At 47.0% G+C, this 16,314-nt stretch overlaps 1 protein-coding gene across 1 annotated transcript in view; it reads left to right on the top strand.

The window, feature by feature from the left end:
- QSOX1 (quiescin sulfhydryl oxidase 1) overlaps positions 1 to 16,314 on the top strand; it is a 46,558-nt gene that overhangs the window by 24,952 nt on the left and 5,292 nt on the right. Inside the window, exons 6-10 of the mRNA XM_064276563.1 lie at positions 279 to 424; positions 2,149 to 2,283; positions 4,323 to 4,452; positions 7,880 to 8,002; positions 13,942 to 14,089. Coding sequence (XP_064132633.1) covers positions 279 to 424; positions 2,149 to 2,283; positions 4,323 to 4,452; positions 7,880 to 8,002; positions 13,942 to 14,089 — 682 coding nt within the window. The remainder of the gene's footprint in view (positions 1 to 278; positions 425 to 2,148; positions 2,284 to 4,322; positions 4,453 to 7,879; positions 8,003 to 13,941; positions 14,090 to 16,314) is intronic.

Raw genomic sequence — 16,314 nt, 5'->3', positions numbered from 1 at the left:
ACTGTCCTAGGAAATTCAAGATGGATGGTCTCCACAGTTCCAAGGCCCTTCCTTCTGGGCAGTGCTTGGCAGTTGTTACTGTGGGTTATAGATAAGGTTGGTGGCATGAAAATCCCTCACTCCTTGCAGTGGTCTACTCTGAAACGTTTAGAGTCGAGATGGAGCACAGTTGCCACCCAGGCCCCTGCCCAGCATACTTAGGGCTCTCAGCCCCTGGCTACCTCTGCCCAATGGCTTGGGTCCCCCCTCCACCACCGTATATCCTGCTTTCTCTACAGGTGACTATGGACCTGTCCCAGCGCCAAGGCTTGGCAGTGCGCAGGGTCCTGAACACAGAGGAGAAAGTGGTGAACAAGTTTGGTGTCACTGACTTCCCGTCTTGCTACCTGCTGTTTCGGAATGGCTCTGTCTCCCGAGTCCCTGTGTGAGTGCAATGTCCCCCTACCCCACCTCTGCTCCCTCCCCGTGCTCATTCTTTCTTCCTGCACAGAGGGGCAGCCAAGTTGGCAACTGGCCTGATAGGTCCTTTCTCCTGCAGTTATTCTGAGGAGCTCATGGGCAGGCAGGTAGCACCCACTGCAGGAGAAGCACAGGTCTGCCTATCTGGTGGGGACAGTGCCACCGAGTCCTGCCACAGCTCCCTGGCACACCCGTGTTGGTGCCCACCCCCACTGCCTCTGCACCATCCCCACCACAGCCTCCTCTGTTCTAGGACAGACTCATTGGCAGGCTGCAGGCCTGGCACAGACTCAAATATGCTTGACCCTCCCTCCCTTTGGTTTTCTAATTGCAGAAAAGTTCATTAGGAGCCAGGCAATAGCCAGTTCCAAAATGCTGAGAGAAAACAATCAGGCCAGCCTCAGCCACTCTGTCAGGCTCCTGCTGCTGAATGGCCTGTTAAATGGTGCCAGATGGTGCCTTAGTGCCCTCCCTGGGCAGATGATTGATGTCAGCCTGGCCCTCTAGGCAGGAGCTTGAGGGCCAGGGAGATAAAAGCTTGCCTGAGGTACCCAGTGAGCTGCCCTTCAAGGCCATTAGTGCCATCCTTCACTGAGGCTGGGCAGGGTAGCCACTTGCCCTCAACCTGCCAAGTCCCAATCAAGCAGCACTGGGGCTGGCCTTGTCAGAGCTCTGCTGGGGAAGGGAAGCATGGGGGCCACAGGGGGACAGAGGGCCAGTTGTGGTGAGGAGAGGAAGTATTGTTTCCTCACTTGGAGTTGGTGGAGGGGAAAATTGTTTGTGACGATGCCACTTCTGAGCCATCTGCTCATCTATAAACATTGGGCCAGCACAGCGGAGTGGAAAGCAATGCTTCCCGATGCCAGCTCCCCTGGGCTATCCCACCACTCTGCTGCTGGTTTCTGCGTCTCTCCCTCCAGGTGGCCCTGGCCATAGTGGTTAAGAGGGAGAATTTATGTTCAGGAGATGTTTACTGCGGATCGGGACTCCTCTCCATCGTAAGAGAGAAAGAAATCAAAAGGATTGTAAAAGGATGAAGAAAATTTTGGTGGTTTGTTGGTTCTTGTTGCTGTATGACATATTTTAAATCACATATCAAACTCCCTTGACTCCCTGGGGGAGTCATGTCACCTGGTGGTGCCTTGGAGCAGGCTTGTGAGTAGGCAGTTTCCTTGGGGTCAGCTGCCATTTGGAAACTTCTGGTCTGTGAGAAGGTAGTCAGACTTGGCAGCCTCAGTGCAGGGGTCTAGGGAGTGCCTCCTGGCAGCTGAGGGCAGAGACCATCCGTCTCTGGTAAGATTAAATTCACTGCATGTGTTTTGACATCAGGCCGGTGTCAGAGAGGCTTTCCACAGAATACGCAGTAGATAGAAAGGTTGAAGTGAGGCACAGGTTCCCCAAGTTTGTTCTCACTGAGGACAGGACAACCAAGTTCAAAGGTCTTAATAAACATTTCTGACTGAGGGGCTACTCTGCTTCCTCTTCTGACATTACTGTATTTTTTGCAAAGAACGCACCCACGCATAAAACGTGCGGCATAGATTGCTTGTGAAAATAGCGAGGGAGGGTTGTGTGGTTGGCAAAAAACGTACAATGCACACGTTATTTGTGTAAAAATATGGTAGTTGACTCTGGGAGTTTGTTCTTCCACACTCACCGCCTCTTCTCTGTGGTTATCTTCCTTCACAGGCTTGTGGAATCCAGGTCCTTCTATACTGCTTACCTGCAGAGGCTCTCTGGGGTCACCAGGGAGCCTTCCCAGACCACGGTTGTGCCAACCACGGCTAACACGATTGCTCCCACCGTTTGGAAGCGTGCAGATCAGTAAGGCCACAACTCACTCTCCTCATCCCTTCCCCCCACCCCAGCCTTTCCTCTGATCACAGACCCCCCACTAAACACACACACACACTCTCTCTCTCTTTTGCTCATTCCTGTTCCTTTTCATGAGTTTAGCACATGCCATTCTGAGTTCAGACTCCCTCCCCACCCCACTAAGGGCTCTTCTTGGCCTTTGGGCGCTCTGATGCCTGCCAGGCACAGGATAGTCTTAGATGTGTGGGAGGAGGAGAAGTTGGCAGGCAGTCCTCTCCAGAGTCTGCAGTAGGGCCCTAGCACTGACTGCAGGGAGTGCCCATGCATTTAATTGTATCCTTCACAGTGGAATGAATACTTTTCAGTGCTCACATTGCTTAAGTTTAACTGTCTTTAAGAACAAGTAGAATCAATTTGGAAGGGTACTCTGAGGCCTCCAAGCCAACTTCCCACCCAAGCATTTATTTCGTTGTCACATACTTTCGAGTACTTGCTATGTGGTAGGTATTGTGAATACAGATACATAGAGGGCAACTGCAGTCCCTGCTGACACAGAGCTTACAGTCCCCCTTCACAGCATCCCTTCTAGGAAGGTATCCAACCTTACTTGAATGCCTCTGGTGTTAGGGAGCTCACTACTTTTGAGGTAACCTGTATCTTTGTGCTTATAATTGTAAGCATGAGAAAGTTGCTCTTTTTTCTGAGGCTCTTGTGGTAGACTTTCTGTCTATAGTCTGTAGACTATCTATATCTATGGACCTCTTGCTCTAGCTCCCAGCTGCACACCAACTAGAAGTGACTGGTCAGGGTGCTTCTGAGGGGGGATGCACAAGAGAATTGGAGGAGAGGTCATCTGATTTCAAGAAGAATTTTGTATCCTTCATGAGGGACTCTTAAGGGTAGAAAGTGATAATAGAAAGATTTTCAGTAAATCAAGGGAGAAGGAAAGACTGAGAGATGGGTATGATCATAACAGTAGCTGACCCTTACAGGCCTCATGTGCCAAGCTCTGTGCTGGGCACCTTCCATGCAGTATCTCATTCAGTCATGGGGCCATTTCTTGAGGTGAAACACAAGACTGGTGAGGTAAACTGAAGCCCAAGGACACCAAGGTGGAGCACCGAGAGGGGACTTTGCCACAAGGGTAAAGCACAGGTAGTCACAGTGTTCCCCTGTTAGTTGGCTCTCTCCACCCCTAGGAGGGAGTTGAGGCAGGAGTCATTAGTTTTTCTTACAGATAAGGTAAGTGAGGCCTAGAGAGGTGAATTGAGGTGCCCAAGCTCACAGAGCTAGCTCACTGGAGAACTGAGGCCAGAATCCAGGTCTCAGGAGACAGGGGTGGAGAGACAGCCAGTGTTCCAGGGGCTCTTCCCATCAGAGCTCTGAACCCGAATCCAAGTGAGCATGAAGGGCACGAAGTGGAACAGCCAGCCTGGGGCTGACAACCCTTCCCCCAGGGCTGAGGTCAGCCCAGAAGGGCTGAGATGGAGCTGGGCCTGAGCTCTGAGGCCTGGCAGCCGTGAGCATGTCACGCCCGAAGTAAATACAAACACCAACTCTCCTCCTGCCCCGCAGCCCTGGTGGATAGCCAAACCCTTGGTCTTTCAAAGAGATCCAAGATATGTGTGTATACATGCCTGTTGTTCTGTTTGTCCATCCCTAGGGGTCTTTGCTCAGTGCAGAGAGTTCTCACCCTTCCACTAGTGACCTGATAAAACACTTCAGTCAGTCATGGGAGGGGCTAGCCCTGGACCTGGAGAGGAGAACCCCTGCTCTACGCCAGGAGCTGCTGAGGGTTTTACATTTGAATTTTCATTTAATCTTCAAAGCAATCCTCCTGTGAGGAATTTATTATTATCTCCATCTTACAGGTGAGGAATTGAATCCTCCCAGAGAAGTTAGGTAATGTGCCCAAGGTCACACAGCTAGCCACTGGCTGAGCCAAATGCTAACTTATGGGACTCTGTGACCATCAGCAGTGCTCCGTCCCCAGCCCCTGCCGTGTGGTTGATGCCCCTTTCTTTCTCTGCCTCCTTCTGGGTCTCCAGCTCCAAGATCTACATGGCTGACCTGGAATCTGCACTACACTACATCCTACGGGTTGAAGTGGGCAAGTTCCCGGTCCTGGAGGGGCAGCGCTTGACAGCCCTGAAAAAGTTTGTAGCAGTGCTGGCCAAGGTGAGCGGGGCTTCACAATTCCACATATGGTTAGTGTGTATCCCTGCAAGCCAGGCCCCATGCTGGCGGAGAAGGGTCAGCCTGGCCCTCCCTTCAGGGTCTGGCTGGCCAATTGGACCCATAGCTCGCCCCGTCCACTGTGGGCTGCTACCCTCCCGTCTCAGCCATACCCCGCACTAGGGCCTCCCACACAGGGGTCCAGATGCCCTGACACCTGAGGAGACTCCCAGCTGACTCAGTGACTATGACTCTTTCTGCCCCACCCCTTGACCTCAGTCTGAGCCTTAGAGTGTGGCCTCTCACTCCCTGCATGGTCATTGGGAAAGCAGAGCCCATGGGATGCCACAGTGAAGGAGAGGAGGGAGTCCCATGTGGCTTTTCTGAAACTCCTCTCTCCCTCCTCACACACTGGCCCAGGGGACCTGAGTCCCTGGCCCTGGCCATGCCTTCCCTATTGCTGTGTAGTTTCCTGGTAAAGTGACTACTATATGATGTATACCAACTCCCTACTGAGGACATGGTGTGTGTCAAGCATTTCATTTAACCCTCTTAACTTCTCTGCAAGGTGGCCAGAATTACTCCATCCCCGTTTTAAGAGGCCCAGGGACAGAGGTCAAGGGGCTTGCCTTTGGCTTCTTAGTTCTGAGGTATTACGGCCAGAATTTGGGCTCCAGAGCCTGTGCTGCTTTTCTCTGCCACACTCCTTCTCTGAAGGCGAGAGGAGGGCTACCTCTTCGCTCTGCACCTCCCTCACTCCCACCCTCCCTGCTTCCGTCTCTCTCTCGTTCCAGATCCACTGCCAACATTGCCCTACTTAAAACCCAAGGAGCTGCTGCTGAGTGCTGCTGAGTCAGATGTGGGCTCTGGTCCCCTCAGAGGCTGTCTGCTGACTCAGCAGCTCTCAGCCTGAAGGCCAGATCTGAGACTGTCTTCTCTGCAGGTCTGCTGGCAGCTGGTCTGCTGCTGGGATGATTTGTTCCTTTCCCTCCTAGGAACTTCCTGCTGCCCTAGTCCCTCCTCCCCACCTCTCCAGTCCTGGTCTTCCTGGCCTACTTGGCTTGGTCATGCTCATGGTCTGATTACACTGAGAAGACCCTACGAGGTAGTGAGTGCTCGTCACAGAGCAGTGCTCCAGTCTAAGGCAAGGTAGCCTTCAGCCCTTCACAAAGGTCCCAAGCAGAATGAGCCCCTGTTCTCCAGCCTAGCCTGGCACTAGAGACTTTTCCTCTGAGGCCCTGAGGGCTGCTTGGTCTCCAAGTCACCGAGGCCTGGGGCTGACTCCCAGAGAATGAGAGGTAAAAAAAGGCCTTGAGTGGTTCCGTGTGCTGAAGGAGAACCCCAGAGTGCTTTACAGGTACCCCTCAGGAGGGAATGAGAAAGTCATCTCATTGCTCCCCAGTCTGGTCCATTCTAGAAGAATCATCCCAGGAAAGTTGTTTCCTGTGTGCTGCCCACATCTCTCAGCTGTACGCAAAGCAGGTTTCTCTGTGTTTGGCTCTCATGGGACTACTTGGAGCCAGTTTGAGGGGAAAGAATAAGGAGAATACCTGAGTCGTGTAGATACTTCAGCAGCACCTTGCAGTGGAGCCGCCAGAGTTCCCGCCCTCAGCAGGAGCTGGAAATGAGCTTGGGATGAAGGAAGGTCCCTTGCAGGGGGGCAGAGGGAAGTCAGGGATATACAACAGCAGGAGCAGAGGGGCCTGAGGGCACGGCTCTGAGACCCTCTGTTTGAGCTCTGCCTACACTTCCCCTGGACACTGCAGCATATTCTGGCCCGGCCCTTGCTTGGGTAGCTTTTCCCTGAATAGTAACAATAGTAGCGGCTCCACTTCTTGAGCTCTGACAGGGTACCTGACTCTGCAAAGTGCTCTTTGTGTATTAGCTTGTTTTTACTTCTCATAACAAACTCCACAAGTTGGATACTGGTATTATCTCTGTTTTCTAGGTGAGGAAACAAAGGCCCAGAGAGTAAATCACCTTCTCCAAGGCCTTCCAGCCAGCAAGTGGCTGAGCTGGGATCTGCACTCACTTCTAAAGCATGCTCTTAACTATCACGTGCATGGCGCTCAAGGGGCACCGAACGTCTAGAGGGGGACAGTGCTAATCTGCCCTGCTCAGGCTCTGAGAAGTACTAGCTATGGGTGTGACCAGGCAGAAGGCACTTTGGAAGTCCTGTGGGTGCCCTGGTACCCCTGCCTGACTGTCTTCCTGCTCCATCTGTTCCCTCAACTGAGTGGCTGGACAGGGACTGGCCACTGGGTGGCATGCAGTCACCAGGATTTCCCTGTTCTGGCCTGAGAGGATGACTCGCTGTAGGCCAGAGTCCCTTAATTCATCCTTCACCTGACACCCTAGCCCTAGAAAGGGGAAGGTTCCAAGTCAATATGACGGGCGAGGGTCAATGAGAAATGCTGACTTCAAGCTGTAAATTTGTGTTGTGAGCCCCAGAGGCCTGTGTGAGCTAACGAGGAGGGTGCATGTCAAAGCATGAGATTCTTTCTGGCCACTTCTCACCCTGGGGGAAGGTGTCCAGCCCCTGAGGTTTGATAAGGATATGTCATGGCTTTCTCAGAGGAGGCCTGGCTCTGGAACAGGTTTTTCTGTTTAGTTATTATCTCCACTACCCTTCTTGCAGATGTTTTTCTTTGCTCTTTTCCTCCACAGGTGTCTCAGTGTTGCTGTCCCCTCCACCTTCCTCTTGGTCTCTTCATGGGTTTATCTGACCTGCTCTCTGCTGCATCCCAATCTCCTGCAGCTAGCCACCCCCAGTGTGTTTGCGCATATGCACACGTGCATGCATAAATGCAGCCTCCTCCCTGGAGTCCTTGTGGTTTTAAAGTGCTGATACTAATCAGATTTGAGTTGACTTATTGTCAGAGTAGCTTTTCATGTTCCTCAAAGACTACTGGGAGCTACCATCAAGATTTGGATCTTGGCTATAAACCCCTGGCCTATCCTCACTGGCCACCCATGGAATACAAATGAAAGGCCTTTTGCCAGCCTAGCCCAGCCTCTCAGTCAGCAAGTCAGCTGCTCTATCCGAAGGCCACCTGGAGAGAGGACTGGTTCCCAGCAGCCCCTGGGAAACGGCACAAGTGCTGGGGCCTTCCTCACAGGGGTGGTATGGGTCAGGGGTCACCACACACAGAAGCCTGAAGCTTTGAGAGGGAGAGCCATTCAAGGCCTAGCCCCACTTAGAGCCTCTCTCCTCTTCTCAGCCCGTACCCCAGCGTTACCAGATGCCCCAGAGCAAAGGTAGTGAGTAATCTACATTTGTGCCTCAGGTAGAATGTTTTCCTGGTGGTTTAGGAATATTCCAAAAAATAGCCTTGGCCCAGTTTTGTATAGCTCCCTCCCTTCTCCAGGGCTGTGGAACACTGGGGGAATTGTTTTTCATTCTCCACCTTCTACTTGTTCCTCCTCATAGTACTTCCCTGGCCGGCCCTTAGTCCAGAACTTCCTGCGCTCCACCAATGACTGGCTCAAGAGGCAGCAGAGAAAGAAAATTCCCTACAGTTCTTTCAAAGCTGCCCTGGACAACAGAAAGGAGGTGAGTCTGGATCCTTTCCCTATCCTCAATATTTATGGGAATGGAAGGGGTTGACACTGTAATCTCTGACCTCCTTTACCAATTGGTATTCTGGGGAGGAATCAATGATTTTGCTTGGGTTCTTCCATTAATAAATAGTAAACTGTGGTATATTTTGGGCTCCCACTGTGTACCAGGCACTGTGCTAGGCTCACTACGTGCATTGTCTCATTTCTCATAATATTAGTGGAAGGTAGACATTATTATCCCCATTTAACACATAAAGAAACTGAGGTTAAGAGATTAAGAGAAGTAACTTATCTGAGATCATACAGGCAGTATGTGGTTGAACTGGCTTTTGAAACTGGTTGTGAGACCTCAGAGGTGTTTGTTTTTTTCATGTATATATGTGTGTGTGTCTGTTGTTGTTGTTGGGAGGTGTCATCGAGCTGGTTCCAACTCATAGCAACCCTGTGTACGACAGAACAAAATACTGCCTGGTTCTGTGCCATCCTCACAATCATTATGCTGGAGTCCATTGTTCCAGCCATTGTATTAATCCACCTTGTTGAGGGTCTTCCTCTTTTTTGATGACACTCTACTTTACCAAGCATGATGTCCTTCTCCAGGGACTGATCCCTCCTGATAACATGTCCAAAGTATGTGAGATGTAATCTCACCATCCTTGCTTCTAAGGAGCATTCTGGTTGTACTTCTTTCAAGATAGATCTGTTCATTCATTTGGCAGTCCATTGTATATTCAATATTCTTCGCCAACACCACAAATCAAAGGCATAGAGTCTTCTTTGGTCTTCCTTATTCATTGTCCAGGTTTTATATGTATATGAGACAATTGAAAACACTGTGGCTTGGATCAGGGGCACCTTAGTCCTCAGGGTGACATCTTTGCTTTTTAACACTCTAAAGAGGTCTTTTGCAGCAGATTTGCCCAGTGTGGTGCATCGTTTGATTTCTTGACTGCTGCTTCCATGGGTGTTGATTGTGGATCCAAGTAAAATGAAATCTTTGACAACTTCAGTCTTTTCTCCATTTATCATGATGTTGCTTATTGGTCCAGTTGTGAGGATTTTTAATTTCTTTACTTTGAGGTGTAATCTGTATTGAAGACTATGGTCTGTGATCTTCTTTAGTAAGTACTTCAGCTCCTCTTCGCTTTCAGAAAGCAAGGTTGTATCATCTGCATATTGCAGATTGTTAATGAGTCTTCCTCTAATCCTGATGCTGCATTTTTCTTCATATAGTCCACTTTCTCAGATTATTTGCTTAGCATACAGATTGAATAAGTATGATGAAAGGGTACAACCCTGACACACACCTTTCCTGACTTTAAACCATGCAGTATCTCCTTGTTCTGTTCAAATGACTGCCTCTTGTTCTATGTACAGGTTCCACATGAGCACAGTTAAGTGTTCTGGAATTTCCATTCTTGGCACTGTTATCCGTAATTCATTATGATCCACACAATCAAATGCCTTTGCATAGTCAGTAAAACACAGGTAAACATCTTTCTGATATTCTCTGCTTTTCAGCTAAGATCCATCTGACATCAGCAATGATATCCCTTGTTCCACATCCTCTTCTGAATCTGGCTTGAAATTCTGGCAGTTCCCTGTTGATGTACTGCTGCAACCACTTTTTAATTATCTTCAGCAAAATTTTACTTGCATGTGATATTAATGATATTGTTTGATAATTTCAACATTCGGTTGGATCACCTTTCTTTGCAGTGGACCCAAATATGAATCTCTGGTTGGCCAGGTATCTGTCTTCCAAATTTCTTGGCATAGATGAGTGAGTGCTTCCAGTGTCGCATCCATTTATTGAAACGTCTCCGTTGGTATTCAGTCAGTTCCTGGGGTCTTGTTTTTCTCCAGTGCCTTCAGTGTAGCTTAGACTTCCTCTTTCAGTATTGTTGGCTCTTGATCATATGCTACCTCCTGAAATGTCAACCAATTCTTTTTGGTACAATGACTGTGTCTTCCTCCCTTCTTTTGATGCTTCCTGTGTCATTCAATATTTTGCCCGTAGAATCCTTCAGTATTGCAACTCAAGGCTTGAATTTTTTCCTCAGTTCTTTCAGCTTGAGAAATGCCAAAGGTGTTCCCTCCGTTTTGGTTTTCTAGCTCCAGGTCTTTGCATATTTCATTATAATACTTTACTTTGTCTTCTCTAGCCTCCCTTTGAAATCTTCTTTCCAGCTCTTTTACTTCATTTCTTCCATTTACTTTAGCTACTCTGCCTCCATGAGCAACTTTCATAGTCTCTTATGACATCCGTTTTGGTCTTTTCTTTCTTTTTAATGACCTTTTGTTTCTTCATGTGTGATGTCTTTGATGTCATCCTACAGCTCATCTGATCTTCAGTCCTTAGTGTTCAATACATTAAATCTATTCTTGAGATAGTCTCCTAAATTCAGGTGGGATATATTCAAGGTCGTACTTTGGCTTTCATGGAGTTGTTTTAATTTTCTTCACCTTCAGCTTGAACTTGCATATGAGCAATTGATGGTCTGTTCTGCAGTTGGCTCCTGGCCGTGTTCTGACTGATGATATTGAGCTTCTCCGTCGTCTCTTTCCACAGATACAGTCGATCTGATTTCTGTATCTTCCATCTGGTGAGGCCCATGTGTATAGTCACCATTTATGTTGTTGAAAAAAGGTATTTGCAATGAATAAGTCATTGGTCTTGCAGAATTCAATCATGTGATCTCTGGCATTGTTTCTATCACAAAGGCTGTATTTTCCAACTACCGAGCCTTCTTTGTTTCCAACTTTTGCATTCCAATCACCAGTAATTTTCAATGCATCTTGATCGCATGTTTAACCAATTTCAGATTATAGAAGTTGGTAAAAATCTTCAATTTCTTCATCTTTGGCCTTAGTGGTTGGTACGTAAATTTGAATAATAGTTGAATTAACTGATCTTCCTTGTAGGCATATGTGGATATTATCTTATAGCTGACAGTGTTATACTTCAGGACAAATCTTGAAATGTTCTTTTTGATGATGAGTGTGATGCTATGCCTCTTCTGAATATGTACATGTATGTTGAGTGCCATCGAGTTGATTCCAACTCATAGCAACCCTGTAGAACAGAGTAGAACTCTTCCCCATAGGGTTTCCTGGGCTGTAATCTTTACAGGAGCAGATCACCAGGTCTTTTCACCTGCAGAGCCGCTTGTGGGTTCAAATTGCCAACCTTTTGGTTTATGGCCAAGCACTTAACCATTGTGCCATCAGGAAAAATATTTATATATATACATATTATGCACACACATTTGTGACTTTATTTATTGTGGTAAAATATATAACACAAAGCTTGCCATTTTAACAATTTTTAAGTGTATAATTCAGTGACATTAGTTTATTTTAGTTCATTTTTATCATGTTGTGCTACCATAACTACTATCCATTTCCAAAAGTTTTATATCACCCACAGCAGAAACTCAGTCCTCTTCAGCAATAAGTCTCATCCCTTCCTCCCCCCAGCTCCTGGTAACCACTAATAAATTTTTATCTCTATGTATTTGCCTATTCTAGATATTTCATGTCAGTGGAATTATACAATATTCATCTTTTTCTGTCTAACCTATTTCACTCAGCATAATGTTTTCAGGGTTCATCTATGTTGTAGCATGTACCAGAATTTCATTTCTCTTTATGGCTAAATAATATTCCATTGTGTGTATATAAAAATATATATATATATATATTTTTATATACCATGTTTTATTTATTTATTCATCTGTTGATGGACATTTAAGTTGTTTCCACCTTTTGGCTAATGTGAATAACAATGCAGTGAACATTGGTGTACAAGTTTGTGTTTGAGTACCTGCTTTCAAGTTTCTTGGGTATATACCGAGGAGTGGAATTGTTGGGTTGTATGGTAATTCTATATTTAATTTTTTGAGGAACCATCAAAATGTTTTCCCTAACATCTGTACCAGGGTTCCAATTTTTCCACATCTTCACCAATACTTGTGAGTTTATGTTTTTCTGATATTAGCCATCCTAGTGGGTGTGGGGAGTGGGGAACCCTTCTGGTGCAGTGATTAAGAGGTTGGCTGCTAACCAAAAGGTTGGCAGTTCAAATCCACCAGCTGCTCATTGACAACCCTCCGAGGCATTTCTACTCTGTTCTATAGGGTCACTATGAGTCGAACGGACTAGATAGCAACAAGTGTGGTTTTTTTTTTAGCAGTGGGTGTGAGGTGATAATCTCATTGTGATTTTGTTTTGGATTTCCCTAATGGCTAATGACATGGAACATCTTTTCATGAGCTTATCGGCCATTCGTATTACTTCTTTGGTAAGATGTCTGCAGGTATTCCTTAACTTATGACATATCTGAGTTACAACGAAGCAAACTTACGGCCTTCTGGTGGTGGTGGTGTTTTTTTTTTTGGTACATCTTATCGTTAGTAATATGCAGCAGCATGTAATTTGTTAATGTTATCATTCTCAGATGTTCACACACAGATGTTCAATTTTATGATTTACTGTTCAAAACACTGCCAGATTTATAAAGACACTGATAATAAAAGACAATAATAATGAAAACTAAAAAAAAAAAATTGAGGTAGTCAGCTTAACATTAGAACCGACTTACAACAGAGTTGTCAGGACAGATCCCTGTTGTAAGTTGGGAACTACCTGTATTCAAGTCCTTTGCCCATTTTTAAACAAGCTGTTTGTCTTTTTGTTGTTGGGTTGTAGGAGTTCTTCATATATTCTGGATATTAAACTCTTATCAGATATATGGTTCCCAAATATTTGCTTCCATTCTGTAGGTTGTCTCTTCACTTTGTTGATAAAGTCCTTTGATGCACAGAAGCTTTTAATTTTGATCAAGTCCGATTTATCTACTTTGTCTCTTGTTGCTCATGTTTGGGTGTCTGTTATGGATTGACTTATGGCCCCCCAAAATATGTGCTATAAATCTTAACCTCTATGCCTGTGGTTATATCCTATTTGGGAACGGGTTGTCTTTGTTATCTTAATGAGGCAGCATTAATGTAGGGTGCATCTTCAGTCAATCTCTTTTGAGATATAAAAGAGATTAAACAAGTGAGCAGAGGAGAGATGGGGAAAGACAGATGCCAAGACACATAGAGATCTCCAAGGAACCAGGAAATAAGCAGAAGAGCAAGGACCTTCCCCCCAGAGCTGACAAATAAAGCCTTCCCCTAGAGCTGGCACCCTGAATTTGGACTTCTAGCCTCCTAAACTGTGAGAAAATAAATTTCTCTTTGTTACAGCCACCCCCTTGTGGCATTTCTGTTATACCAACACTAAATAACTAAGACAGTGTCCCATCTAAGAATCCACTGTCAAAATCAAGGTTTTAAAGTTTTACCTCTGTGTTTTCTTCTAAGAGTTTTATGATTTTAGTTCTTATATTTAGGGAATTTTGAGTTAATTTTCATATATGGTGTGAGGTATGGATCCAATTTCATTCTTTGGCATATAGAGATCCAGTTGAGACCCCAGAGTTTTTAACCTCTGTCCTCTGTTGTCTCCAAGCATCTCGTCCTCCTGAGCTTGGCTTCCTTGATCCTTCTGCTCGTGCTGCTGTTTGCACAGGTGGGCCACTCAGCCAGGAGAGGCACAAAATCTTACAGACTGTAGGGTGTCAAAGCTTGAAGGGACCTCAGAAATTATCCCTCCCCCTGCCCCCCAGTTTTACAGATAGAGAAATTGAGACTGGATTAAGGATCTAATCTGATCTATGTCATAGGTTTTCCAATCTGTTGTTCCCTTGATGGATGTACTTGGTAGAAGGGAAATACTATCTTCAAGGTGATAGACTGAGAAAGAAACCTCTTTTGTCTTAGGGCTGGAAGCTGGAAGCTGACCTGGAAGCTTCTTTCCTCATCTGCCATCCCGTCCAGTTTCTTCTCATATACACACTCATGTACACTCATGTGTGTCCCTTAGGGTGCTGTTATTGCCAAGAAGGTGAACTGGGTTGGCTGCCAGGGGAGTGAGCCACATTTCCGGGGCTTTCCCTGCTCTCTCTGGATTCTCTTCCACATCCTGACTGTACAGGCAACTCGGCAAAATTTATACCACCCACAAGGAACAGGTAAGTTCAGGACCTGTTCACTTCCTGTGACTCAGACCTTGCCCTGTCTTTCACCTTGATGGGGATGAGGAGCAGGGTGATGCCCTGGAGTTTACCCACCAGCTCCCCGCTGCAGATTGCTATTTAGTGGATGGGGCAAACAGTCTTGGGGCTCCAGTGGGAATTCTATACGTGCAGCTGGCCACGTGTTTCCAGGATGGAACCAATCAAAGATGGGAAGGACCTTGAGAATTCACCCAGCCCTGTCCCCTGTGTCTGGGGTGCTGGTGGAAGGAGTATTTCCCCAAACTCTAGGGCACCGAGGCTCCCCTCTGGCTTTCTTGGGGCTCATAGCTTGCTTTTTTTCAGTCTTAATGAAAAATCTGCAGTTCTGTTTTTTATACTCTCATAAAGAGAACTATGTCTCTTTCACAGTTTACATAGTTGAGACTGTGTACTTTGACCAATTTTATCTTATTTCCCACTGAGAAGATTTCCTAGAGGAAGTGAACATGTGTCCCCTCCTGCTCTGTTCCCCTCCCCAAAGTGTGCTGCCACTCTGTAGGACCCACACTGTCTCACACCTGCTTTTAATGGCTGAAAGGATGGGCATTTGACTGACACATATTTATTGAGGAACCAGGTGTATACCAGACCCTGGCTCGGCTTGGAGTATGCAGAGCTGAAAAAGAGGCAGGCCCTGCTCTGTGGGCTATCTAGGGTGAAGCAGCATGCACAGAGAGCTGTCCTGCAGTGGGCCAGGGCCAAGAGCCAAGGGGAAGAGCAGGGATGTGTGGGTAGAAGAGAGGGCACGCTCAGCTCTGTTTGGAGGGGCAAGAAGCTTCACAGAGGAAGCAACCGAGAGTTGGTGGATGAATAGGAGTTCACCAGGAAAGAAGAGCTGCCCAGACAGAGGGAACAGCCTGTACAAAGGCAGAGTGAATGAGGGGACCTGCTGGACATGTAGAAAGCTGAGCCAGTCAGTCCATCAACCACTATTTATGGAGCATCTCCAAAATGCCAGGCACCACACAAGGCACTGGGGATAGAGCAGTGCATAAGACACAGAGTTCCTGCTCTCAAAGGGCCAGTATTCCAATAGTGGGAGATAGATATAAGCACATAAATAATGACAGGGATAATGATGAGTGCTACGAAGACAAAGCACAGTGGTGTAGAAAAGGGGGCTAAGAAGGAGGGTGCCTTTTTTTTTTTTTTTGAGAGGGTGGTTGGAGAAGCCTTCTCTGAGGAGGTAACCTTGTGCAGAGATCTGAATGATGAGAAGGAAGCAGCTGAGGAAAGCTGGGCAGAGAACCTTCCAGGCCAAGGACCAGCAGGTGCAGAGAACACATCTGGCATGTTGGCAGCATGAAAGAAGGCCACCAAGACAGATGAGGCTGTGCAAGGAGGGAGGGAGAGGAGGCGAGCATGTGTGGGCTTGGAGGGCTGGATGAGGGGTTTAGATTTCAGTTTCAGCTAATGAGAAACCGTTGGGGAGTGGGAGCGATTCATGGTTTAAAGAAAGATTGCTGGGTGGAGGTGATCTAGTAGGACAAGGCAGAGGCAGACAGCCAGTTAGGAAGTTGTGGAAATACCTAGGCGAGATGGTGGTGGCCTGGACTAGGGTTGTCAGTGTGCAGATGGAAGAAGTGGTCAGCTTTAGGACTATTATGAAGATAGAGCTAATAGGACTTACGATGGATTGGATGAAGAGTATGTGGGAACTAGGACTCAAGGTCAGCTTCAGAGTTGTTTGGCCTGAGCATGTGATGGACGATGGTCCTATGTGCTGAGAAATGGGAAGACTTAAGGATGGGAGGGAGTCAGTCCTGTTGGGTGAGGGGGCATAAGTTTTATGCCTATTAGACATCCAAATGGAGATGTAGACTTTGGAGTCTGGAGCTCTGGGGAGAGGTCCAGGATGAAGACATGAATTTTGTGATCATTAGCATATTGATGATATTTAAAGCCACAGACTGGATGAGATCACTAGTGGGTAGGTAGAGAAGAGGGCTGAGGACTGAGCTCTGGGCACTGCAGCTTCCAGACCTCTGCCAGAGGAGGAGGCGCCAGCAAAGGAGACTGAGAAGGAGCAGCCGCCGAGGTTGCAAGAGGGCCCCAAAATAAAGTGTTTCAAGAAGGAAGATGTAGTCAGCTGAGTTAATGCTGCTGAGAGGTGGTGCAGGAGCTGCTTTAGTGGAGTGGTGGAGTAGACTGAAAATATTGAAGATAATGGGGCTGGAAAA

Source organism: Loxodonta africana, chromosome 25 (genome assembly GCF_030014295.1).
Source record: "Loxodonta africana isolate mLoxAfr1 chromosome 25, mLoxAfr1.hap2, whole genome shotgun sequence".
Taxonomy (NCBI): Eukaryota; Metazoa; Chordata; class Mammalia; order Proboscidea; family Elephantidae; genus Loxodonta; species Loxodonta africana.
The sequence above is the reverse complement of the archived record's forward strand: the minus strand, read 5'-3'. Positions and strand labels throughout refer to the sequence as shown.